General features: G+C 46.3%; 1 protein-coding gene across 2 annotated transcripts in view; it reads right to left on the bottom strand.

The window, feature by feature from the left end:
* ARID2 (AT-rich interaction domain 2) overlaps nucleotides 1-26,733 on the bottom strand; it is an 817,990-nt gene that overhangs the window by 161,131 nt on the left and 630,126 nt on the right. For both annotated transcript variants that reach the window (XM_033959297.1, XM_033959298.1), the window contains one exon: nucleotides 5,544-5,749. In XM_033959297.1, coding sequence (XP_033815188.1) covers nucleotides 5,544-5,749 — 206 coding nt within the window. The remainder of the gene's footprint in view (nucleotides 1-5,543; nucleotides 5,750-26,733) is intronic.

Genomic DNA, 26,733 nt, shown 5'->3' with positions numbered 1-26,733 from the left:
CTTAACTCTGACATTAGCTCCTACAATGAGGGAAGGCTTCCTGGTCATCTATGAATGGTGTGCTTGTAGCGCTGCATGCTGCTTGGTGGAGGGGTGAATGTGGCTGGAGAGCAGGAAAATGAGGTGCACATATATTGGAGCCCCTCGAGGTGTCTCCAACCTTCTCAGAGGGGACAAGAGCCATCAGGACTTGAGCATGCGCAGATGCTCAAGGCCCCGCATTGGCCCAGAACAGAGTACTGATGTTGGTAGAGAGAGGCCTTAGCTGAACAGCTACTGGAGGTCTTTATTCAGTGCCGGAGCTGATAAGGAGAAAGCTGTGATGGCGACAAGGTAGAGTGGAGGATAGTGCAGCAGCACTGGTCATCGGGGGCATACAGAAAAGTAGTGTCAGTCATGGGGGTGGGGGAAGGAGATTACAGGAGAGCAGCTCCGGTAGCCAGGGGGCTTGCAGGAGAGCAATGCCAGTCATTGTAAAGGAAGTACAAAAGTGTCAGCTTTCTGGTTGGCTCAAATATAAACCGAGACCCCCATTTTTGGGTCATTTAATTGGCCCAAAAATCTTGGTTTATATTCGAGTATATATGGTACCTAGGCAGAGCAACAAGAGAGATTAGAGAAACTGGGCCTCTTCTCCCTTGAAAAGAGGAGACTGAGAGGGGACATGATTGAAACATTCAAGATAATGAAGGGAATAGACTTAGTAGATAAAGACAGGTTGTTCACCCTCTCCAAGGTAGAGAGAACGAGAGAGCACTCTCTAAAGTAAAAAGGGGATAGATTCCATACAAACGTAATGAAGTTCTTCACCCAGTGTAGAAAACTGGAATGCTCTTCTGGAGGCTGTTATAGGGGAAAAAACCCTCCACGGATTCAAGACAAAGTTAGACAGGTTCCTGCTGAACCGGAACATACGAAGGTAAGGCTAGTCTCAGTTAGAGCATTGGTCTTTGACTTAAGGGCCGCCGCGGGAGCGGACTGCTGGGCACGATGGGCCACTGGTCTGACCTAGCAGCAGCAATTCTTATGTTCTTAAGTGGGGCATATTCGTTTGCATACGTTTAGCTAAAATCTTTGTAAACAATTTATAGTCCACATTTAACAGTGAAATAGGTCTATAAGAACAGGATACCGAATTTTTGCCTGGTTTTAATATCAAAGTTACGCCAGCTAAACGCCAAGAATGAGGCAATTCTATCTACCAAGGTGTTAAAAAAGTGCAATAAAGGAGGGATCAAAATCGTTCGAAAGATCTTATAAAATTTAGCTGTAAAACCATCTAAGCCTGGCGATTTTCCCACTGGCATATCTTTGATAGCCCATTGTTAATTCTTCAACAGTGATGGGTAGGGAGCGTTCCAAAGCTTCTCCAGGAGTAAGTTTAAGTAAATGCATAGAGGGGCATAATAAAAAAAAAACATCTAAGTCCCCTTTTGGCCTAGGTCCTTTAACATTCAAAGCAGAAGCAGGGAAAGTGTCCTTAACCAAAACAAACGTAATTGTTTTGATTATGGCCTGCCTCTACTAAACGCCCAGATCACCACTACGTCTAAAAGTACACCACCCCGACGTCTACACTTTTTGGCTATAATGAACCCAAAAAAACGCCTAAGCCCCAAACATCCAACAGAAGGGCTTATAGGCGAAGGAGGGTGCAGGAGGGTGCCCAAGCCCTCCTGCCATGTGGAACCGCGACCCCCCCCCCCTCCGACAACATCGGGGCAAGAGGAAGCTCAAGCCCTCTTGCCCCATCCAAGACACAACCCCCCCCCCCCGACAACATTGGGGCAAGAGGGAGCCCAAGCCCTCTTGCCCTGCCGATTAACATCGGGCCAGGAGAGAGCCCAAGCCCTCCTGGCCCCAGCGACCACCTCCCCCCCGCGACTGGATTGGGCCAGGAGGGAGCTTCAAGCCCTCCTGGCCCCAGCGACCACCCCCCCACGACTGGATTGGGCCAGGAGGGAGCCCAAGCCCTCCTGTTCACAGCGACCCCTTACCCCCCACTCCCCACTACATTACGGGCAGGAGGGATCCCAGGCCCTCCTGCCCTCGACGCAACCCTCTCCCCCCAATGAACGCCTCCCCATAACCCCCGATCGCCTCCCCCCCGCCGACCCGCGACCCACCCGGCCAACCCCGTACCTTTTAAAGTTGGCCGGATGGACGGGTGCCAAACCCGCCTGTCCGGCAGGCAGCCGACGCCAGAATGGGCCCGGATTGGCCCAGCCGTCCCAAAGCCTCACCCACAGGTGGGGCCTAAGGTGCCTGGGCCAATCAGAATAGGCCCGGGAACCTTAGGCCCCTCCTGTGGGCGGTGCCTTAGGAACATGGTGGTTGGGCCCATGTGCCTAAGGCCCCGCCCAAAGGAGTGGCCTAAGGCTCCCAGGCCTATTCTGATTGGCCCAGGCGCCTTAGGCCCCACCTGTCCACTTTGACTGTTCCGCCCCCCAGTCGTCCAGGGCAACCAGCCAAGCCAATCCACCCCAAGCCAGCCAACCAGCCCAAAGGCACAGGCAGGCACCCCCCCCCCCCCCCCCGGTACCTTTTTTTTTTTTGCCATCCTGGTGGTCCAGCGCACTTTCAGCGCTCCTGCTTCAGTTCCCCTGCTTTCTTCCGGTAGCATCAGCAGCACAGCGATGCACAAAGCAGGCGCACGTTTTTTGCATGCCTGCTTGGTCCCTCACTGCAATCTGAATGGCTGCCTGTCAGTTCCCTACTAATTCCTTACTTCCACTTTTGTGGAGGGACCACATCCATCCTTCTCCAGTCCTCCGGTACCACTCCCAACTCTAGATACTCGTTGAAAAGGTCAGTCAGCTTAGCTACCAGAACTTCTCTAAGTTCCTTCAACACCCTAGGATGTACACCATCCGGCCCCATTGCTTTGTCTACCTTTAATTAGCTCCTCCAAAATCTGGTACTGGGCAGGATTTTTTTCCCCCAATTCCTAGTCCCACATTGGTTCCTTATCCCTCGAGGGAACGGAGAGGGTGAGGCCTGAAGCTCCTGCCCCTGCCTCGTGCGTGCAGCAGCATGCAATAATGCATGGACGCTCTTCAACTGGCAGTCCAGCACAATCCACACATGAAATCATCTTATCAGAGGTTGAGTCCATCCCTTTTCTTGCAAAATCGAGGGGTTATATGGCAGAAAAAAGAAATTTTAGAAAAGACTGATAAAATCCAAGATGGCCACTGCCAGAAAAATTGCACTAAAAACGGTCCATGGAGACTATTTGAAAAAATAAACACTGAAATAGGGGTTTTGGAGGAGGGAGAACTGAACCCAGCCCCAGAAACTGCCAAAAAGGATGTTTTATCTCTCCCTCCTCCCTCCCCCCCCAATTTTCCCACAGAAAATAAGTGGGCTGTACTTACAGTCTCAGCAGGGCCTGCCTGTAAGCTCTGCAGCTGAAGTGGAGGGAAAATAATTTCTGCCTCAAATTTTCTCCAAACAGTCCAATTTTCAGGATCTTTGGGCTGCCAAGTCTGACGGACCCCAACTGAAACCTCCACTCCCTTGGAACCTTGACATGCGACTGGAAGTGGGAAAACACACCCTGAGCCCTGATATCCCGAGAGCTTTTACTCATGGTGCATGCAATCTGTGTTTAAGCCTCTGACAAGATCAGAAGGCAAGCTTGCTTCCAGGGAAATGGACACTGAGCTCTGATAGTGGCACACAGCAGGCTGCCTTCACAGGTCCACCTGAAACTTGCCCTGTGAAGCTGCAGTTCAGCTCTGCGGGAACTGCTTCCTTTCCTCAATAAGGGGTCTCAAGGCACCAAAGTCACTAAAAAAAACAAACTTATTTAAAAAAATAAAATAAAATAAGCAGAGAAGAAACACTTCTGCATGGTTTGCTTGTAGAAAGAAAAAACTGTAGGGGGCTCTGTGTTCCTCTGATAATTAAGAGGTGCAGAAAACTGTTTGTGGCTTTCTGCAAGAACTAGTTTGCGGGTACAGATTGAACACCTACTTTATAGACTCTGGAGTGGATTTAACAGAATATCTGTTGAAAATACAATGGTACAGGATGATGCTATGATTGATGGATAATTGCCAATACCTTATAGTGAACTCTCTGAAACACCAGCAACCAATGCAGACGCTTTTGAACTGGAATTATATGATCAGATCTTGCTTCACCAATAAGTAACCTTGCTGCAACATTTAATAACAACTGCAATGCCCAACACTTTGTACTAGATATGCCACAGAAGGAAGACGACTAAAGAAAAAAATTGGTCCTGTGAACTAAGAGAAAGAAAAAAGACAGGAAGGCCAGCAAAAATCACCCACACAAAAAATACATGACAGATTGTGCAAAAACAATTACCCCTCTTCTCCGTGGATGGAAAGAAACTACAGGTTCCACATGAGTTGGGTAAGTGGGAAGTCCTATGTGCATGTGCAGCTGGGCATGTTAAAAGCTTCCAGAAAGAAAAGGAACATTAGGCAGCATCTGTGCTGGGTTCTGTGGATGTAACCATCCCAAACGTGAGAACTAATTGTCTTGCTTGTCTTCAGAAAAACACATTTACAAGCATTTTTTTAAAATACTGGAAGAATTTTTTTTTATAGGACCATCGTGCAAACTGTGCTCTATAATCCATTTTCATCACCATCACTAACTTGGAAGTAACAAGGGACCCATCCACTTGACAGTAGTTATGGGCTCCTGTTACTAAGGTGCGCTAGTGTTTTTAGCTTGCGCTAAAGATTAGCGCGTGCTAACCCCGCGCTACACAAAAAATACTAACACAAGCTCCATGGAGGCATTACACGCGCGTGCTAAAACTGCTAGCACACCTTAGTAAAAGGAGCCCTATATGCTGTGTGCTATCTTAGGTAACTGTCAGGAATGTGGTAGAGAAATGGCATAATGTGTATATATGTTTTGCTTCCCTCTCCTCCATGTCCTCCCCCAAAATGGCATCTATCATTTCTCATGTTGTTTCACCAATGGCCACCGAGAAGTACTTGTACTAAATTCAATACTTCTATATAACAAGAGTTCAAGAGCTCGGGAAAGCAAAGGTAGGCAACCTGACAAAGAAAATATGAAAACAAAATTAATTATCCTGTTCCTTGGTATTCTCTTTATTAGAGTTTATTTGGGTAACTCAGGCACAGCTTTGTTTGTAATATTTTAATTGTTAGTACTGATGCATATCACTTTGAAACTAGAGTAAAATCAGTTTATAAATTTTAAAAACTAAAACGTTAGGGTAAAGTTTTGTGGTTCTAGATAACACAGCCCAACACATGCAGAGGATTTTATTTATTTATTTGGATTTTGGTTCATGTCTTTAGTTGCAGCTCAAAGCTAGAGAAGATCACTAGGACTGGGCAGGGACAATATTCTCTAATGAACTTCACTAGCCATCAGCTAGATCCAACTTAATCAACAATCTTACCAGATTCTTTAAATAAACTGTCAATTTTAAACAAACAAAATCATTTCCCCTAATTAGAAAAAATTGGTCCACACTTCAAACTTCTTATTAGTCTTACAATCAATAAAACAAGAAAAACATTAACCTGCTGGAGGAGGTGGAGGAGGAGTCCGGGATACAGCAGGAACTGTGTCAGCCCTGATACCAGGCATAGGATTTGGTTGCTGCTGAAAGTACATCTGAATGGGAAGTGGTAAGGTTCTCCTTTTCACTCCTACTACATGTATATGAGCTTGCCCATTAGTATTTGGCTCTTCTACTCTCTTCACCGTGTGGTTGGGAAAAACAGTTCTGATAAACATTAAAAAATATTTATTATGTACAATGGTATCAACATGCAACAGTTCTGCAAGAGCAGCAATTGTTCTAATAAAATCTTTAGTCAAATGAAGATAAAACAAAGTAGTTTAACAGATGTTTTATAAGGACCATAGAATAATCAGTTATAAAAGTTGGTAATTTCAAAGGATGCAAACACAGATTATTTCCTGCATAGCTATAGAAATACCTAAAGAATTTTCATAGGCATGCAAAGGGAAGGAAGGAGGAATATGTGGCTGATTATCTTATTGTTTTCTGAGAACTTCTGTTTCTAGTAAGCATCTTTGTTTTCTCCTTAGACAAATTAAATGAATAGTGAGAAACCATAGTTTTTCAACATAAAAAAGAAAAACAAGCTGATAAGGAGCACTGAAGACATTTTAAGGAAAACAACCTAAAATAATAAAAACTAAGGCCTAAAAAAAGGGGGAGGAGGAGGGATGAGTTGACTCATCCTCAAAGAAATCCTAGACAATATATGGCCCTATCACACTGTTGGTGTGGAAGCTAAACTGAAAGTAGGTGTCCACAACAGTAATGGGATGCATGTGTGTGAACAGAAGTCCATATCACAGTGCTGCAAATCTACTTAAGAGGAAAGTCTTAAATGAGTCACTGGCACAGCCATGGCCTTGTTGACCTTGACACATGTTCAGTGATTCAAAAAGGGTTTGCATCAGCTGGCTGAGTACCATGGAAAAGCCCCATGAAGTAACTGGTTTTAATTGAAGCAAGTCTTTCAAACAATAAAGTCTCTAAAAGAGATAGGGTTTCCTTCTACATGCCGGCAATTGTACTGAACTTTTAAGTGTGATGGCTGTAAGATTAAACTCTGATAAAACTAAAGACACTGTGGAGAAGATGATCAAGATGAAGTCCTCTACCGTGCAGAGTTTTGCCAAGAGTCACTTTTAGCCTCTGATCCACGTGTTTCTGTGCCAGGACCTTTAGGGACCCCTGAGGAAGACAGTTTTGTCAAAACACAGACCGTGTTGGGTCCATAGTCCCCAGGGATTTGGGTCATAGATATTTATTTTCATGGATTATTGGATTGAACTATTAATGAAGCCTGCATCTTGATCTTCTCCACGGTGTCTTTGGTTTTATCAGATTTTTATTTCTGTGGAGTTCATAGGGTCAACCTTTTGGTTGTGCTGTTGTAAGATCAAACTCAAAAGATGCAGTGCAAGAAAAAGGGATCCAGGTACAGTACTTGTCTTAGAAAATGGTAAACCCAGACTACTTCAGCCTAAAAGATATGCTAGCACTGCATTAGAAGATCCCCCCCCTAAAAAAAAAAAAGAGAGATGACTAATTTTACCCATACATTCAGATTGTGAGGGCCAGAAGATGGAATTTGGAATAGTTATGCCCAATCCAACTGGCTTCCTTAATCGCTAGAGCTAATGGAAACCAATTTTTTTTTTTTTTTTTTAAATCTTTATTCATCTTCAAATATTACAAGTGTTTAATAGTCAATCAGAAAAATGTTAACAAATCACTTGATAATCTTACTTAAACTCCTTAAAATATATAAATATAAAAGAATCCCTTCCCACCCACCCATATAGTAATAATAAACAATTATCAATTATTCTTTCCCACTCCCACCCCCCCTATATCTTATCTAATACTAAGGTGTTTAAGATGTCTGATCATTAGAATAAATAATCAATGGCCCCCAAATCTTTTTAAACTTAAGATAATTTCCTTGTTGCATGGCAAGCTTCCTCTCCATTTTGTAGATATGACATACTGAATTCCATCAAAAAGTATAATTAAGTTTAGTGTAATCTTTCCAATTTCCAGTAATCTGCTGAATGGCAACCCCTGTCAAAATTAATAAAAGTTTATTATTATTTGCAGAAATTGGGCTTTTGAATCTCATAGATGTACCAAATAGCAATGTTACTTACCGTAACAGTTGTTATCCAGGGACAGCAGGCAGCTATTCTCACTAGTGGGTGATGTCATCAGACAGAGCCCCGGTACGGACGTCTCACAAGCACGTGTTGCTTGTAGAAACTTAAAGTTTCTAGATGCCCGCACCGCGCATGCGCCGGTGCCTTCCTACCCGGAGATCCGGGCGTGTCTCCTCAGTTCAGGTAGCTAGCCTGAGAAGCCAACCCAGGGGAGGTGGGTGGGACGTGAGAATAGCTGCCTGCTGTCCCTGGATAACAACTGTTACGGTAAGTAACATTGCTTTATCCCAGGACAAGCAGGCAGGTATTCTCACTAGTGGGTGACCTCCAAGCTAACCTCAGTGGGATGGAGGGGGAGTTGGCGACTTAAGAGAATAAATTTTTCAATACTGTTTGGCCAAACTGTCCATCCCGTCTGGAGAGGGTATCCAGACAATAATGTGAGGTGAATGTGTGAACCGAGGACCAGGTGGCAGCCTTGCAAATTTCCTCGATTGGTGTTGATCTGAGGAATGCTACTGAGGCTGCCATTGCTCTGACCTTATGGGCTGTGACCTTACAAGGAAGTGATAATCCAGCCTGGGCATAGCAGAAAGAGATACAAGCCGCCATCCAATTAGAGATGGTGCGCTTTGATACGGGTCTTCCCAACTTGTTAGGATCGAAGGAGACAAAAAGTTGAGGAGTGGTTCTGTGTGGCTTGGTGCGATCCAGGTAGAAAGCCAAGGCACGTTTGCAGTCTAGAGTGTGAAGGGCCGATTCTCCGTGGTGAGAATGAGGCTTAGGGAAGAATACTGGAAGTACAATGGATTGGTTGAGATGAAATTCGGAGACCACCTTAGGCAGGAATTTCGGGTGAGTGCGGAGGACCACCTTGTCATGGTGGAATACTGTGAATGGTGGGTCCGCCATCAATGCCTGGAGTTCGCTGACTCTGCGAGCGGACGTAAGGGCTACAAGGAAAAGCACTTTCCAGGTGAGATACTTCAGAGGGGCCCTGTTGAGTGGTTCAAACGGGGGCTTCATGAGGTGGGAAAGGACTACATTGAGGTCCCAAACTACTGGGGGTGGTTTGAGAGGAGGGTTAACATGGAAGAGTCCTTTCATAAATCTGGCGACCACCGGATGGGCCGAGAGGGGTTTCCCTTGTAGAGGCTGGTGGAACGCCGCAATAGCGCTCAGGTGGACTCGTATGGATGTGGACTTGAGCCCAGATTGAGATAGGTGTAGGAGATAGTCCAGCACGGAGGATAAGGAAGCTCGCTGAGGTTCCTTTGACTTAGAAACACACCATGAGGAGAATCTGGTCCATTTCTGGGAGTAGCATTGTCGAGTGGCGGGCTTCCTGGAAGCTTCCAAGACCTCCCTCACTTCTTGTGAGAATTGGTGAGGGGTTACGTTGAGAGGAACCAAGCTGTCAGGTGGAGAGACTGCAGGTTGGGATGAAGTAGTGATCCTTGATGTTGAGTAAGTAGTGAAGGAAACACTGGAAGTGGTACTGGTTCCCTGCTGCTGAGTTGAAGTAGGAGGGAGAACCAAGGTTGTCTGGGCCACCGAGGAGCTATTAGAATCATGGTGGCCCGTTCGAGTTTCAGCTTGACCAGAGTCTTCTGGATCAGCGGGAATGGTGGGAACGCATATAGAAATCGTTTCCCCCAGTTCAGTAGAAAAGCATCTGCCTCGAGGCGATGAGGAGTGTAGATCCTGGAGCAAAACTGAGGCAGTTTGGCATTGTGGGGAGCCGCAAAGAGGTCTATCTGAGGCGTCCCCCATTGCGTGAAGATTTGGTGAAGGGGGTTGGAATGGAGAGTCCATTCGTGCGGTTGTAGCAGACGGCTTAGTTTGTCTGCTAAGACGTTGTTCTCCCCCTGGATGTATACTGCTCTGAGTAGGGCGTTGTGGCGCACCGCCCAGTCCCAGACTCGTAGAGCTTCCTGGCAAAGGAGGGCCGAGCCCGTGCCTCCTTGCTTGTTGATATAATACATGGCGGCCTGATTGTCTGTGCGAATGAGGATTACCATGTCGTGGAGTCGGTGTTGGAAAGCTTGGAGCGCATTGAAGATGGCTCTGAGTTCCAATAGATTGATTTGGTGTAGTCTTTCCGCACTGGTCCAGAATCCTTGGGTGCGGAGACCCTCCAGGTGGGCCCCCCATGCGTAATTCGAAGAATCGGTTGTGAGAACTTTCTGATGGGGGGGAGAGTGCATCAGCAAACCTCTGGATAGATTCGAAGAGGTCATCCACCAAAGTAGAGACTGCCGAAGAGCAGGTGTGACTACGATGCGTTTGGACAGTGGATCGGATGTCTGATTCCACTGTGATGCCAGGGTCCACTGGGGGATCCTGAGGTGGAGTCTGGCAAAGGGTGTCACGTGTACTGTGGAGGCCATATGGCCCAGGAGCACCATCAGTTGTCTCGCCGGTAGGGTTTGGCGAGTAGCCACCGACTGGCAGAGATGAAGAAGAGACTCCATGCGTTGCCGGGGCAGGAATGCTCGGAGTCGGGTGGTGTCCAGGACCGCTCCGATGAAGGGGAGGGACTGGGTGGGTTGTAGATGAGACTTGGAGAAGTTGATCTCGAAGCCCAAATTCTGGAGGAAGTAGGTTGTAGCCAAGGCCGCCGAAGTGACCTCTGGGGCTGATGGGGCCTTGATGAGCCAGTCGTCGAGGTATGGAAACACCTGTAGACCCCTGTCCCGGAGTGCTGCGGCTACTACCACCAGGCACTTTGTGAAGACTCTGGGGGACGAAGATAGGCCGAATGGTAGCACTCGATACTGTAGGTGCAGATTTCCCACCCGAAATCTGAGGAACTTTCGGGAGGCCGGGTGAATGGGGATGTGAGTGTAGGCCTCCTTGAGATCCAGGGAGTATAACCAGTCGTTCTGCTCGAGGAGGGGGTATAGAGAAGCCAAAGTCAACATGCGAAACTTCTCTTTGACCAGGAACTTGTTGAGGGCCCGAAGGTCTAAAATGGGTCGCAGGTCGCCCGTTTTCTTCGGGACGAGGAAGTACCGGGAGTAAAACCCTCGGTTCAATTGGTCTGACGGGACCGGCTCGACAGCCCGAAGCTGAAGTAAGGTTTGGACTTCCTGAAGAAGAAGGGCGGTCTGCGTCGAGCTTGAAGGATACTCTCTTGGAGGATGGTCCGGGGGGACCCGGTGGAATTGAAGAGAGTATCCTTCTCTTATGATGGAGAGGACCCATAGGTCCGTGGTTATGGCCTCCCATCGGTGGTAAAAAAGATGGAGGCGGCCCCCTATGGGAGAGGCCGAGGTTATGCTCCCGGGAGGGGCGTCAAAAGGGCTGGGGAGCCTTAGGTACAGCTGGTGGCTGAAGTTTTTGCTGAGACTTCTGGGGAGGTTGTCTCTTCGCAGGCTGTCTCGCAGCAGGCGTTTGTCTGGGCATGTAACGCCGCTGGTAAATCAGGGGTGGCCTGGAAGGTCGAGACTGTTGAGGTTTGGGTTTGGGCCGTAGGATGGATTGAAAGGATTTTTCATGATCCGACAGCTTCTTGGTAACAGTTTCGATAGACTCATCGAACAGGTCAGCTCCAGCGCATGGTACGTTGGCGAGTCTGTCCTGTAGGTTGGGATCCATATCGATAGTACGGAGCCATGCCAGGCGACGCATAGCTACCGCGCTTGCGGCGGCGCGTGCCGAGAGTTCGAATGCATCGAAGGAGGATTGCATCAGCTGGAGGCGTAATTGGGAGAGGGAGGCTACCACTTCCTCGAACTCGAATCGAGCTTGGTTGTCTATGAACGGAGTGAACTTGCGGAGCACCGGCAAGAAGAACTCCAGATAGGAAGAGAAAAAGAAGTTGTAGTTTAGCACCCGTGACGCCATCATGGAGTTTTGGTAGAATTTTCTACCAAATTTGTCCATCGTTCTCCCCTCTCGGCCCGGCGGTACAGAGGCGTAGACCTGGGAGGGATGAGAGCGTTTAAGGGAGGACTCGACCAGTAGGGATTGGTGGGAGAGTTGAGGGCCCTCGAACCCTTTATGGTGCACGATGCGGTATCGAGCATCGAGTTTGCTGGGGATCGCCGGTATGGAATACGGCGTTTCGAAGCACTGCATGAAGGTCTGGTCCAGTAATTTATGCAAGGGGAGCCGAAGCGACTCCGTTGGAGGGTTAGGTAAATGCATGGTGTCCAGATACTCTTTGGAGTATCTGGAGCCCGTGTCAAGGGTCACATCCAGATCATCCGCCATTTGTCGGAGGAATGATGAGAAGGACAATTGTTCCGCCAGCGTCGGTCTGTGGGACGGGCTGGAGGAGGATGAGGCCTCCAGGTCCGTGGACATCGGGGAGTGACAAGGAGAATCGGGCACCGGTGTCTCCTCGTACTCCGGGCCCCTCGGAGGGGATACCTCTGATGAGGAGTATCCCCTACGTTGCAGTTTTTTCTGCGGTGACACCTCCGAATGGCGTGAGGAGTGCCAGGATGAGTGTCTCGATCGGTGCCCGTCTCGGTGGCGGGACGGGGGTCGGGATCGTCTGTGCATCGCATGGTCTCCCGAGGCCCCCAAGTGGATAGGGCTGGAAGCGGTGGATCGTAACTGGGTTTGCGATGCGGGTTCTTGCGATGCTACCCAAGTCTGGTAAGGAGTACGGAAGAACTCTTCCTGATTATGCCCAGGGCTTCGAGTATCGATCGGGGGTCTGGTCCCATGTTGGCGCGGAGGCGTAATGGGTTCTAATGGCGGCATATCGGTAAGCGAGGCTTGCCGCGTGGGCATCGCCGCCCTCCCCCGTTCGTCCTCGTCGGTTGTCGAGGTCGAACGGTGTGGGGGAGGGGGAGGGGGCGGACCGCCCCTTTGGATCGGTACCGGGAGGTCACCCTGTATGGCAGCGATGAGCCCGGGTCCGATGGTCTGCATGAGCTCAACGAATTGAGCTTCCAGCACGGACCGTAGCGAAGCCGATAAGGAGGGATCCGCACCGAAAGGGGGTCCTCCTGCACGGACATCGCGCTCCTTCGAGGCCGAGTGCTTCTGCTTAGTAGCTTTCGGCACTTTGATGACCATTGGTGGCACTGTGGAAGGAAGAGGTACCTGAACCGAGGAGACCGGGGCAGGCACCGACGTCGAGCTCGTGGATGGTGTCGGGGCGAGCGATGCCGGTTTCACCACGCTCGATGCAGGAGGGGTCGATGCCGGTTTTGCCCGAACCGGGGAGGTATCGGATGAAGTGGAGGCTGAGGGATCCTTAGCTGCGTCCATCTTGAACATCGATTCCCACAATAGGCAACGCCGCTTGAATGAGCGTGCCGTAAGGGTAGAGCAAGGCCTGAACGATTTCGGAATGTGGTCAGGGCCCAAACACTGCAAACAGCGCCAGTGAGGGTCCGTGAGTGAAATCGCGCATTGGCACTTGCTGCACTTTTTAAACCCGGTGATTGGCCGGGACATAGGCCGGAAAATCTCCGCCGCGAGGTCGAAGCCAGTGGGCCTGAGCCACGTGGCCGGCCCGTTCGACCCGCCGGAGGAAATAATCTTCTTTTTTTTTTTTTTTTTTTTTTACCGAAAAGAAAAGAACTGTTAACTGTAATTAAAAGAAAGCGAAAACGCGGACAAGGAAGGCAAATTTAACTGAATTCAGCTAGCGCATGATGAAGTTGAACTTCTCAGCTCCGCGGAAAAGAAAGAACTGAGGAGACACGCCCGGATCTCCGGGTAGGAAGGCACCGGCGCATGCGCGGTGCGGGCATCTAGAAACTTTAAGTTTCTACAAGCAACACGTGCTTGTGAGACGTCCGTACCGGGGCTCTGTCTGATGACATCACCCACTAGTGAGAATACCTGCCTGCTTGTCCTGGGATAAAATATAGTATCATATGAAAGGGCAACATGATTTTCTAACAATGAATTAATTTGGGACCAAATTAACTTCCAAAAGGCGTTTATATAGGGATAGAAAAATATTAAATGGTCTAATGTCCCAGCTTCTAAACCACAATGCCAGCATCTATTGGACCTAGAGCTATCCAATTTCTGTAAACAAACTGGGGTCCAAAAAGCTCTATGCAACAAAAAAAACCAAGTCTGTCTCATAGATGCTGCCCTTGTAGTTTTTATTCTCCAAGATCAAAAACGTGGCTATTAAGAGGCAGAAATTTGGTGCCCAAGCTCAATGCTCCAAATATCATAAGGACAGTTTTTTGTTTTTTATTCAAATACCCATACAACAATTTATATCACTGTGCGGCTTGGTGACCCAAGAAATCCGCCTGAAAGCATAGGAATTCCAAAGTAAACTTAGAATTAAGAACTTTCCATTCAGGGAACCCCTCCAGAATAGCCTGCTTCAATTGCAACCACTTAAAAGTTTGTGATTTATTTAAACCATATTTATGTTGCAATTGTGAAAAACTAAGCAGTGACCCATTTAGAATAACATCATTTAAAGTCCATATACCTGCAATAATCCAATGCTTCCAAATGATTTTAAACTAGAGGTCTGCACGGGAACGGGTCCCGCGGGGATCCCGCGGGTTCCCCCCCTGGCCCACGGGACTCCCACGGGGACGCCCCCTGGCCCACGGGACTCCCAGGGGGATGCCCCCCTGACCCACGGGACTCCCACGGGGACGCCCCCTTGCCCACGGGACTCCCACGGGGATGAAAACAACCTACCTAAATTCTGGCGATGCAAGCATGCAGCTTACAAGTCTGGCGTCGGGTCGGGAAATAGCCATGTTGAGCAGTGAGCTCAGCACGTACACAGATGAAAGCCTTGCTTGCTGATTGGTCCGGCGGCCCCGCCCCACCGTGCCGCCGGACCAATCAGCAAGCAAGGCTTTCATCTGTGTACGTGCTGAGCTCACTGCTCAGCATGGCTATTTCCCGACGCGGGCATTAGGCTGTTTTTTGTCATTTCGGGTGGGGGATGGCAGCGGCAGCAGCAGCCTGAAAAAGAAATCATCCTGGCCGGGTTCGGTGTCATGCTCCGGAGCTTCTACAGCCTTCCTATCTCCCTCTCCCTTCTACCTGCGGCTCTCTTCGGCAACAACGATCGACACAAGCTTCTGGCGTCGGGGCCTACCCTCTGCGAGTCCCGCTTGTTTCAACTTCCTTTTTCCACAAAGGTGGGACTCGTAGAGGGAAGGCCTCGATGTCGGCAGCTTGTCTTGATCACCGCTGCTGACGAGTTGCTTAAGAGAGCCGCGGAGCAGGGGGGTGTTGCCAGGTGCAGGTAGAAGGGAGAGGGCCAGATGCAGGACTCGTGGGTGAGGGAGGAGGAGAGAGAGAGAGAGAGGGGAGGGAAACAAAAGGAAATATTTCATACTGGGCTGGGCCGGAGTGGAGGTGAAAGATTGGAGTGGAAAGATTCTGGCTACCGGGTGCATTAACAAAGGAAAAGGGGGGAAAGCTGAAAATGGAGATAGTGACACAAAGAAGAGAAAGGGTAAGCAGGACCTTCTGAATAAGGATAGAGATACAGAGGGGACATGAAGAGGAGGTGAAATAGAGACATAGAAGTAATGCTGAAAAAGTGTGTGGGGGGGGGGAGATAAAGACATTGAAAGGGCAAATGGTGAATATGGGGTAAAGACAAGGACAGAGACAAATGAAGATTCTGAAAAAGTGGTGAGATACGGATATAGGTGAGATGGACACAAAGAAGGGTGATGCTGGAAAATAGGTGGAATGGTAATTCTGACAGACACAGAAGGGAAATGCTGGATCAAGGAGAGATGGGGCTCAGGCTGGATGGAATGAGGAGAAATGCCTTGTTGGCCCGGAACTTCCTCTCCTACGTCAGAATTGACGTCAGGGAGCGGAATGCTGGTCAGCGCGACGCTTCTGCAGGGAAAGCTTGGGACAGCGGTGGCTTGGGGACTATTCCCCGATGGCGGTGGCAGCAAACCGAGTGGCTTGGGGGAGGGCACGGAGAAAGAAAGAAAGGGGGCAGACAGAGAGACAGAAAGAAGGGGGAACAGGGAGACAGAAAGAAAAAGTTGGGGGAGAGAATGAGGTCTGGAGGAGAGGAAACATACAGGAGGCTGAAAGAAAGGAAGAAAGATTGGATGCACAGTCAGAAGAAGAAAGTGCAACCAGAGACTCATGAAATCACCAAACAGCAAAGATAGGAAAAATGATTTTATTTTCAATTTAGTGATCAAAATGTGTCTGTTTTGAGAATTTATATCTGCTGTCTATATTTTGCACTATGGCTCCCTTTTACTAAACCGCAATATTGTTTTTTAGCGCAGGGAGCCTATGAGCATTGAGAGCAGCGCGAGGCATTCAGCGTAACTCCCTGTGCTAAAACCTACTATTGTGGTTTAGTAAAAAGGGAGGGGGTGTATTTGTCTATTTTTGTATTTTGTTACCGAGGTGACATTGCATAGAGTCATCTGCCTTGGGAAATGTATATGGCAGATATCTTTGTTTTGTGTTCAAAAGAAAAGGAAATGCATTTCTGGTTTTATTTCTACAGTGTTGAAGTACTTGTTGGCCCTTGCTGTGACTGGTGGGGATCCCCAAGCACCGCCAGCAGAGGACCTCCTCTAGAGATGGTCAGAACTCCCCTCCACCAAGCGCAGCAGTCGCTGGCAGCATCCATGAGCCACTGAGGTGCCAGCATCTGTGACTCAGGGACGCTACTGCTGCCTGCCAAGCTTGGCAAAAGGGACCCCAGGCCAACTGCAAAGGAAGTCCTCAGCTGACAGTTTGTGGGTTCTCATCAGCTGAGTATTTATATTTTATATTTACATTAGAGGTTCTGGTAGAAACCCATTTACAAAGTATGTATTCTTCCCAATTAATATTTCCAAATTAATAGTCTCTTTGCTTATTTGTAAATGGGTTTCTACCAGAGCCTTTAATTCAGTAGCATAATTAAATAAAATAACTATTTCTGAAGTTTATAGGGAAGGATGGTGACGGAGGGGATTCCTCGCGGGGACGGGTGGGGACGGAGGGGATTCCTCGCGGGGACGGGTGGGGACGGAGGGGATTCCTCGCGGGGACGGGTGGGGACGGAGGGATTCCTCACGGGGACGGGTGGGGACGGAGGGATTCCTCACGGGGACGGGTGGGGATGGGTGGGATTTTGGCGGGGACGGGTGGGGACGGGTGGGATTTCTGTCCCCGCGCAACTCTCTATTTTAAACCCGTCAATTTTGATCTTGGAGTTTACCCAAATGGATTGATTTAATGATTTAGAAATTGGATCTGGTGATAAATTACTAACATAACGTAAGGTCTTCCATGTATCCAACAAAATTATATTATCTTTATATTTCCTGGGCAAATTTATAATAAGATGAGACAAATTTATAATAAGATGAGACAAATGTAAAGGAATCAGGAGCCGCCATTCTAAATATAACCAGTCTGGAACATTTTCCATAAGGTCTGGGAGGATCCAATACATACCCTGTCTTAAAATATAGGCTTGATGATACCTATAAAAATTTGGAAAATTTACCCCTCCCTCCACAATTGTCTTTTGTAGAGATACTAAAGCAATTCTAGGTCTTTTACCCAACCAAACAAATTTAGTAAGAATACCATTTAATCTTTTGTAAAATGACCCCTGAAAAAAAATTGGTATCATACTCATTTGATAACAAATCACAGGTAATATCATCATTTTGATCGTTTGAACTCTTCCCCACCAAGAAAGATGTAAAGGATTCCATTGCTCACAAATTAGTCTTCTGAGTTTAATTAAGGTGTTTACAATTAGGAATATCTGAAGTTGTGCTTATAGAAAAGCTGTTTGCCAATCAAAGATGATGGTGTCTAAGCTTAGACTGCTTTCTGATCCTTTTCTGAAACAAAAATGTTGAACCTTCATGGTCAAAGAAGAAGTAAAGTGGTCTCTTTGGTATGTCTATCAGAATATTCTCTTTTGCTGTCGGTTAAGTAGCTCTTAGAGTCATCCCAAGAAAGGTAGCCTAGTTCCATACTCAGACAGCTTCACAACACAGAAGAAATGACTGTGTTCCTCTTTATACAACATACTCTCCTAATCATCTGTCTGAACTGGTATACAACTGTTGATCATCTAATATCTGAAAGCCTCAGGAGGGTTTACTGCAGCCCAAAATTCCAGAAGTTGATATATGTTTAATATTAAGACACTACGATTGGAAGCTGTTCCGCAGAGAGATTCAGCGATGCCAGAGGAAGGCGGACAGGTATGGGAGTGTCACCTTTACCCCACCCCACCAAATTTGAATCAGAGGCAGCTCCACTGCCATAGGTAACTGCCTTGAATAGAGATCCAGCAATGCCGAAGAAGTTGGCATGGGAGAATCACTCTGCCCCCTCCCCTGCCACGGGTTACCACTGAACATAAGAAAATTGGTCTTACTGGGTCAGACCAAAGCTCCATCAAGCCCCAGTAGCCTATTCTCATGGTGGTCAATTCAGGTTCTCAGTACCTGGCCAAAACCCAAGAAGTAGCAACATTCCATGCCTCCGATCCAGGGCAAGCAGTGGCTTCCCCCATGCTTTCTCAATAACAGACTATGGATTTTCCTCCAAGAAATTGTCCAAACCTTTCTAAAAACCAGCTACGCTATCTGCTCTTACCACAACCTCCAGTAACACGTTCCGGAGCTTAACTAGTCTCTGAGTGAAATTTTTTTTCCTCCTATTTCCTCCTATAACTTCATAGAGTGTCACCCACCCACCCACCCACCCCCTTTGTAATTTTTGACAGAGTGAAAAATCAATCCACTTGTACCCCATTCTACTCCACTTAGGATTTTGTAGACTTCAATCATATCTCCCCTCAGCCATCTCTTTTCCAAGCTGAAGAGTCCTCACCTTTTTAGTCTTTTCTCATTCGAGAGGAGTTCCATCCTCTTTATCATCTTGGTTGTTCTTCTTTGAACCTTTTCTAGTGCCACTAAATCTTTCTTGAGATAAGGAGACCAGAACTGAATGCAATACTCTAGGTGAGGTCGCACCATGGAGTGATCCAGGGGCATTATAACATTCTTAGTCTTGTTAACCATCTGTTTCTATGATGACACCCAGATCCTTTTCTTGGGTTCTAATCCCCAAGGTGGATCCTAGCACCCGGTAACTGTGGTTTGGGTTATTCTTCCCAATGTTCACCACTTTGCATTTGTCCACATTAAATTTTATCTGCCACTTGGATGCCCAGTCTTCCAATTTCTTAATGTCTGCCTATAATTTTTCACAATCCGCATGCATTTTTTTGAACAGTTTAGCATCATCTGCAAATTTAATCACCTCACTCATCATTCCAATTTCCAGATCATTTATAAATAAGTTAAATAGCACCAGTCCCAGTAAAGAACCCTGCAGCACTCTACTGTTTACTCTCCTCCACTGAGAGAAATGACCATTCAACCCTAACCTCTGTTTTCTATCCGATAACCAATTCCTAATCCACAACTGAACTGTGCCAGCTATCCCATGACACTAATATTCTCAGGAGCCTCTCATGAGGAAGACCTGAACCACCAAATTTGAAAGGCAGCTCCACTGCCATTGGGAGCTGCCCTGCTGAGAGAACCAGCGATGCCAGGGGAGGGAAGCAAGTCTGGCTGGTGTAGGAGGGTTGCTCTATCCCTCCAACACTCTTGCCACTGGTCGCCATTGGAGGAAGACATGAACCACAAAAACTGAATCAGAGGCAGCTCTACTGTCATTGGGAGCTGCCCTGCAGAGAGATCCAGTGATACCAGAGGAGGTGAGCAATTTGGGTCGGTGTGGGAGAGATAATCCCCCCCCCAACGGTCCTGCCACAGCTCACTATTTAAGGTGATACGCCTAGTGGCACATTGTCGCTTAATGTGAAACCTGCTGGATGGAAGTGCAGATGGGAGCAAATGCAGGAAGGAAATGGGAGGAGAGAAAGAGGGGCGCAGACGCTGGATGGAAGAGGACAGAGAGAGGAGAAGTTACTAGATGGAAGGGTTGGAGAAAGAGGGTACATGATGGAAGGAGGGGATAAATAAAAGGAGGGCACATGATGGGGAGAAAAGGATTGAGTTAGGGAAACACTGGAGAGGTGAGGGCAAGAGGTGGCAACCTTTAGGTAGACAGTAAAAAAGGACATTGATGAGAGGGTAGTAAGAACGTAATCTAGACAGATGCAGAAAATAAATTGAAAAGGAAAATGGGGGAAAGGGATTGCAGAGGAGAGGTGTGGGAGAGGGAAGGAGAGGAGAGAGATGCCAGACCAATGGGGGTGAAAGGAGAGATGGAAGGGGGAGGCATACAGTTTCTGGAAGGGGCATAGGAGAGAAGATGCCATATAGGGGAAGAGAGATGGCAGACAGTGGATGGAAGGAAGAGAGTTATAAAAAGATGAGGAAAGCAGAAACCACAAAGGTAGAAAAAACTGTTCTATTTATTTATTGCTTTAGGAGACATGTGTCACTGTTTCTGTGGTGCACTGTATGCAGAGTCCAGTTTCTTACTGGTTCAATTTAACCTTTGTCTATGTATTTCTATTTTATGCCCCCTTTTACAAAACTGTGGAGCGTTTTTTAGCGCCAGCCGTGGTGGTAACAGCTCTGATGCTCGGAATTCTATGAGCGTCAGAGCTGTTACCACCGTGGCTAAAATCCACACTACAGTTTTGTAAAAGGGGGAGGGGTTAGTTTGTGATGACATATTCCATACTAGGCGAAGGTGTGTTCTATGTGCTCGAAAGACATGGTTTTTTGTTAGGATTGACTGCAGGATTGATCTGTACTAGTCTGGCTTGTTTAGTTTTACAATGGGTGTATTGATGTTGTACTGCTCACTGCATATGTTAAGATGCTGCCTTTTCCTAGGTACTCATGTGTGACGTGTGGCTTGTTACTAAAAATCATGTTTTTCGTACAAATCGGGGGGGGGGGGATGTCAAAAAATGATGGGCCCTGGGTGTCACATATGCTAGGTACGCCACTGCCTCTGGATTTACCATTTTGCTTTCTCTTAAAAAGATTTTGTTCTACGCTAATATCTTTCAAGTATTTGAACGTCTGAATCATATCTCCCCTGTCCTTCCTTTCCTTTAGGGTATACATATTTAGGACTTCCAGTCTCTCCTTATACATCTTTTGGAGCAAACCTCCTACCATTTTCGTCGCCCTTCTCTGGACTACTTCAAGTCTTCTTATGTCCTTTGCCAGATACAGTCTCCAAAATTGAACACAATACTCCAAATGGGGCCTCACCAATGACCTGTACAGTGGCCTCAACACCTTCTTTCTTCTACTGGTTACGCCTCTTTCTAGACAGGCTAGCATCCTTCTGGCTACAGACACCACCCTATCACACAGTTTTTTTGCCTTTAGACCTACGGACACTATCACCCCAAGATCCCTCTCCCCATCGGTGCTTATCAGCTCTCATCTCCCAGCACATATGGCTCCTTCCGATTTCTAATCCCCAAATGCATTACTCTGCACTTCTTTTAGTTGCCAGATATTAGACCATTCCTCTAACTTTTACAGATCTTTTTCATGTTTTCCACTCCCTCCTTAGTGACTACTCTGTTACAAATCTTGGTATCATCCGAAAAAAGGCAAACCTTTCTTTCTAACCCTTCAGCAATATCACTCACCAACATATTGAACAGGATCGGCCCCAACACCGATCCTTGAGGAACTCCACTACTCACCTTTCCTTCCTCTGAGCGAATTCCATTAACCACCACCCTATGGCATCTGTCCGTCAACCAATTTTGAATCTAGTTTACCATTTTGGTTCCTAACTTCAGCCAATCAAGTTTATTCAAGAGCCTCCTGTGAGGAATCGTATCAAAGGCTTTCCTGAAATCTAAGTAAATTACATCTAGCACATGTCTTTGGTCCAATTTTCTGGTCGCCCAATCAAAATAATTCAATCAAATTCATTTAGCACGATTTACCTTTACATTAGTTTCTTTTATTCCGCCAATACCTTGAAGTTCTAGGCGGATTATAAAAGGAAGAGATTCTGGTCATTTACAGAAGATTACATGAAAGCTATTGGTTGTAACATTTGGAGTCTGGTGATGGAGTGAGGATATTGGTTGTATCAGGAGTTTGTCTTGACATATTTCTTGAACAGCCTGGTTTTTATTTCCCTCCTGAAGATTCTGTAATTTGGTGCTGAAATCAGTAGATTGGAGATGTGGCTGTCTAGTTTCGCTGCTTGCGTGGCGACTAGTCTGTCGCATATTTTCTTACACTGAATGCCTTTGATTGGGGGGGGGAGGGTGAAGGGTGTCTGAGTTCTCCTTGGTCTGGCAGAGTTGTTCTGAGTTAGGCGAGTGTTTAGGTAGGCGAGAGTTAGTAAAACCATGTTGCCTCGGATCTTGTAACCCATTAGATTCTAGGAATTTCACTATTTTTTTTTTTTTAGCAACGCTTCCATTCTTTTTCCAATAACCGAAGTGAGGCTTACCGGTCTGTAGTTTCACACTTCATCTCTGCGACCACTTTTGTGAATTGGCACCACATTCTCTCTTCTTCAATCCCCAGGAACCACCCCCGTCTTTAGAGACTTGTTGAACAAATCTTTAATAGGACCCGCCAGAACCTCTCTGAGCTCCCTCAATATCCTGGGTTGGTCCCATCGCTTTGTCCACTTTCAATTTTTCAAGTTGTTCATAAACACTTTATTCCGTGAACAGTGCAGTATCTACTCCATTCTCATGCTTTTATTTTCAAACTGGAAAATCCAAGATGGCCACAGCAGTAGCGATTTTAGCGCCATAAACAGCACATGGAAGTCAAACAAGGGGTAAAAAAAAAAATGTTTTTAGGATTTTAGGGGTAGGGAACCCTATCTCTAGCTCCAGCACCCAAAAAAAAAAATAAAAATCACTTTTAAGTATCCCCCCAATTTTCTCCTATAGGTTGTCAGCTTTGTAATCACTGTCATGTTTGTGCTGGGAGCTGCCTGGGCTAAAACTTCAGCCAGCAATCTGGGAGTTTAATGTTGCGGTTAACCATTATGTATTGTTAATAACATTATATTGTGTGTATATATGAAAAATGAATGGAAAAAATGGTATTACAATTAGTACTATTATGGGGGCAGGGTCTGGCCTGCGACTTAGCCTGTGTTTTAGATTTTGGCACTTTAATGTGACTGAGTTTGACAACCCTGATTTAGATGCTTTACCTACAGAAAGCACAACATAAGATCTTGAGGCTAAAAATCCATGAAACCATTTCAAAACTTTTCCACCTATACTTAATTGAGACAAGAGGGATAGCAGAATCGTGTGGTCTACAAAATCAAAAGCAGCTGTTAAGTCAAATTGCTAAAGAACAGCATAATGGTTTTTACTCAATATACTTTGAACCTTAGAGCTAAGTAACAAAAAAGTCTCTGTACTATAATTAGGTCTAAAACCATGTTGAAACAAATGAAAAATAGAGAATCTCTCCCTCGATGTCCTCGGCTGCCAACACTTGAGAAACTACAACAACATATGTGGTCATACTGCACGGGTCAAAGCTACATTTATGTCAGAGAAGAGCCCAAACGACCAGTGAAATTTCACTGAACAAATTCAGACCTGAGCCTTCGGATCTGGATCTGAGTCACTGAATTGCAGAGAGGGAGAGAAAAGAGATTTGCCTGGAACCACGAGACAGGATTCTCAGCTGATCCCCAAGAGGGCATTAGCGGCTAGTATGCCCAAGTCGAGCTCAGAGTCATTGACGGAGAACACCAACACCATGGCTGGAAGTTTGATGCAAGAATCATCTGTCTTGATGAATCAACAGATTGCTTTGCAGGATATTGTTACTCCCAAGCTATCCAGCATCTTGGAAGACCAAAGGTGGTTATAATGGAGGCTTTGCAGATTGCTATAGAAAACTTAAACAAACTGAGCACAAATCCTAGTGTATCAATGTCATTCAATGCTAGGCTACAGAAAACAAGAGAATAAATAAGCCAGTAATCTTTTAAATTTGAAGATCTGGAGAAATCTACTAATGACTTGAAGATGATTCAATCACCATTGATACAACATAAAAAGAGATTATGTACTCACCCTGGCAAACTCTTACAGTACATAGGTGAGAGATTCTAAAACAGATGGGTAATATCCCCATAGTCACATGCATCGGCAGAAGAAATCCACTCCAGATTTTTCTTTTTGCCTCTGCTGTATTTCAATGGACTCCTTAGCTCCACCTGCAGTTAGTACCCAAACACTGAGAGCCATCCAATACATGTGAAGTAGAGGCACCTGTAGCAAAAGGCTTAGAAACAAACTGTTCTGCTCAAGAAGTAAAATCAAACAGTAATGGTAACCACCAACAAAAGCTTCAAAGGAGCTCAGAAACTATTCCCATATAAAACAGAAACAGATATACAGTATTCTTCCTAGCCCCCAAGGACTGAGAGGCATCAAAAAATCAGTCTGGAGAAGCATAAACAGACTGTAACAGTAGGCAGGCGCAGGAAGGACTGGGGGGGAGTCTAGAATGTTTCACCTATCTACTAGAAGAGCTTACCAGGGTAAGTACATACTCTCTTTTTGCAATGCAACATTCTAGACACAGATGCAGTGAAACATTCTAGACAGATAGGATGTACAAAAGCAGTCCCAAAAAAGCTAGTGTAGGCTTGTTGTGCCGATCATTCAGACCCCAAAACAGAGTCCTGTCCTGCAGCCACATCCACTCTGTAAAACTTGACAAACATATGAAGAGAAGACCAAGTTACCAAACTGCAAATCTGCAGGGCAAGGAAGAGGCACTGTGGATCAATTTGGAAAGAGGGAATGGTAAATATATTTACACCGACAGAAGAAGTGGACAGAGATTTAATAGTAGACATTCAGAATATATCTAAAAAAGGGGAAGTTTTCCTAATAGATGATTTTAACACGCCAAATGTTGATTGGGGTATCCCTATTGCGGGGTCTTCATTAAGTAGGAAGATTATCGATTCTCTAAAAGGAGAACTATTCCAGGAGTTGGTAATGGAACCCATGAGGAATGGGGTCATACTGGACTTAGTACTTACAAACGGGTAAAGTGTTTTTGATGTTACAGTGGATGCTCATCTGGCATCCAGTGATCACTACATGGTATGGTTTAACATTAAGACGGCTATAGAGAGAGTTCACTCAAAAGTAAAGGTTCTAGTCTTTAAAAAAACTAACTTTGTTCGGATGTGGGATTATGTCAAGGAATTGTTGTCTGGATAGGAATGTCTGGAGGGAGTAGAAATGCAGTGGGAAAAACTGAAAGGAGTTATTGTAAAATTGACAAACCTTTTTGTGAGGTAAGTAAGTAAAAGTAAGAGTAAAAGAAGGCCGCTTTGGTTCTCAAAAGTAGTACCTTAGAAGGTAAGAAAAGAACATTTACTTACCGTAACAGGTGTTATCCAGGGACAGCAGGCAGCTATTCTCACATGTGAGTGACGTTATCCACGGAGCCTGGATGCAGACAGCTTCGCAAGCAGACTTGCTTGTATAAAACTCAGAAATATCGAGTCTGCCGCACCGTATATACGCGAGTGCCTTCCCGCCCAGCACAGAGCACATCTCCACAGTTCAGATACCTAGCAGAGAAGCCAACCAGGGGAGGTGGGTAGGTTGTGAGTATAGCTGTCTGCTGTCCCTGGATAACACCTGTTACGGTAAGTAACTGTGCTTTATCCCAGGAGAAGCAGGCAGCCTATTCTCACATGTGGGTGACCTCCAAGCTAACCAGAATGGGATGGTGGGAGTGTTGGCAATTTAGGAGAATAAATTTTGTAATTATCTCTGCACAAAATGGCCATCCCGTCTGGAGAAAACATCCAGACAATAATGAGAGGTGAACGTATGAACCGAGGACCAGGTGACAGCTTTGCAAATTTCCTCAATAGGTGTGGATCTGAGGAAAGCTACTGAAGCCACCATGGCTCTGACTTTGTGGGCTGTGACTTGACTCTGTAGATGCAGTCTAGCCTGAGCATAGCAGAAAGAGATACAAGCAGCCATCCAGTTGGAGATGGTTCACTTAGAAATCGGATGTCCCAACTTGTTTGGATTGAAGGAGATAAAAAGTTGAGGAGCAGATCTGTGTGGTTTGGTGCGTTCTAAGTAGAAAGCCAAACCATGCTTACAGTCTAGGGTATGAAAAGCTGATTCTCCAGGATGAGAATGAGGCCTTGGAAAAAATACTGGAAGTACAATGGATTGATTGAGATGAAATTCTGAAACCACTTTAGGTAAGAATTTAGGATGAGTACGGAAGACCACCTTGTCATGATGGAAAACTATGAAAGGTGGATCAGCAACTAAAGTTTGCAGCTCACTGACTCTTCGAGCAGATGTGAGAACAATGAGAAACACCACCTTCCAAGTGAGATATTTCATATGAGCCGTAGACATTGGTTCAAATGGAGGCTTTATCAACTGAGCAAGTACAACATTGAGATCCCAAACCACTGGAGGCAGTTTGAGAGCAGAAAGGGGTTTTCCTTCGATAGGCTGATAGAAAGCAGCAATTGCACTAAGATGGACTCGAATGGATGTAGACCTGAGGCCAGAGGTAGATAAGTGCAGAAGATAATCCAAGACGGAAGACAAGGAGGTATCTCGAGGCTTCTTGTTATGAGAGATGCACCACGAAGAAAATCTAGTCCATTTTTGGTGGTAGCATTGTCTAGTGGCAGGTTTTCTGGCAGCCTCTAAAATGTCCTGAACAGGATGTGAAAACTGAAGAGGAGTTATGTTGAGAGGTACCAAGCTGTCAGATGTTGGGATGAAGAAGAGATCTTTGACTCTAAAAGCAGAGAGGGAAAAACTGGTAGAAGGTATGGCTCCCTGCTGTTGTGCTGAAGTAGAAGGGAGAACAAGAGTTGCCTGGGTCACCGAGGAGCTAATAGATTCATGGTGGCATGATCGTTCTTGAGATTGACAAGATGCCTGAGAATGAGAGCGAATGGAGGGAAAGCATACAGGAAGAGGTTCATCCATTCCAGAAGGAAAGCATCTGCCTCGAGGCGATGAGGAGAGTATATCCTGGAGCAGAACTGAGGCAGTTTTTGGTTGTGGGGAGAAGCAAAGAGATCTATCTGAGGCATTCAACACTATAAAAA

Source organism: Geotrypetes seraphini, chromosome 9, assembly GCF_902459505.1.
Source record: "Geotrypetes seraphini chromosome 9, aGeoSer1.1, whole genome shotgun sequence".
NCBI classification, from domain to species: domain Eukaryota; kingdom Metazoa; phylum Chordata; class Amphibia; order Gymnophiona; family Dermophiidae; genus Geotrypetes; species Geotrypetes seraphini.
This window is presented reverse-complemented; position numbering and strand designations above follow the sequence as displayed.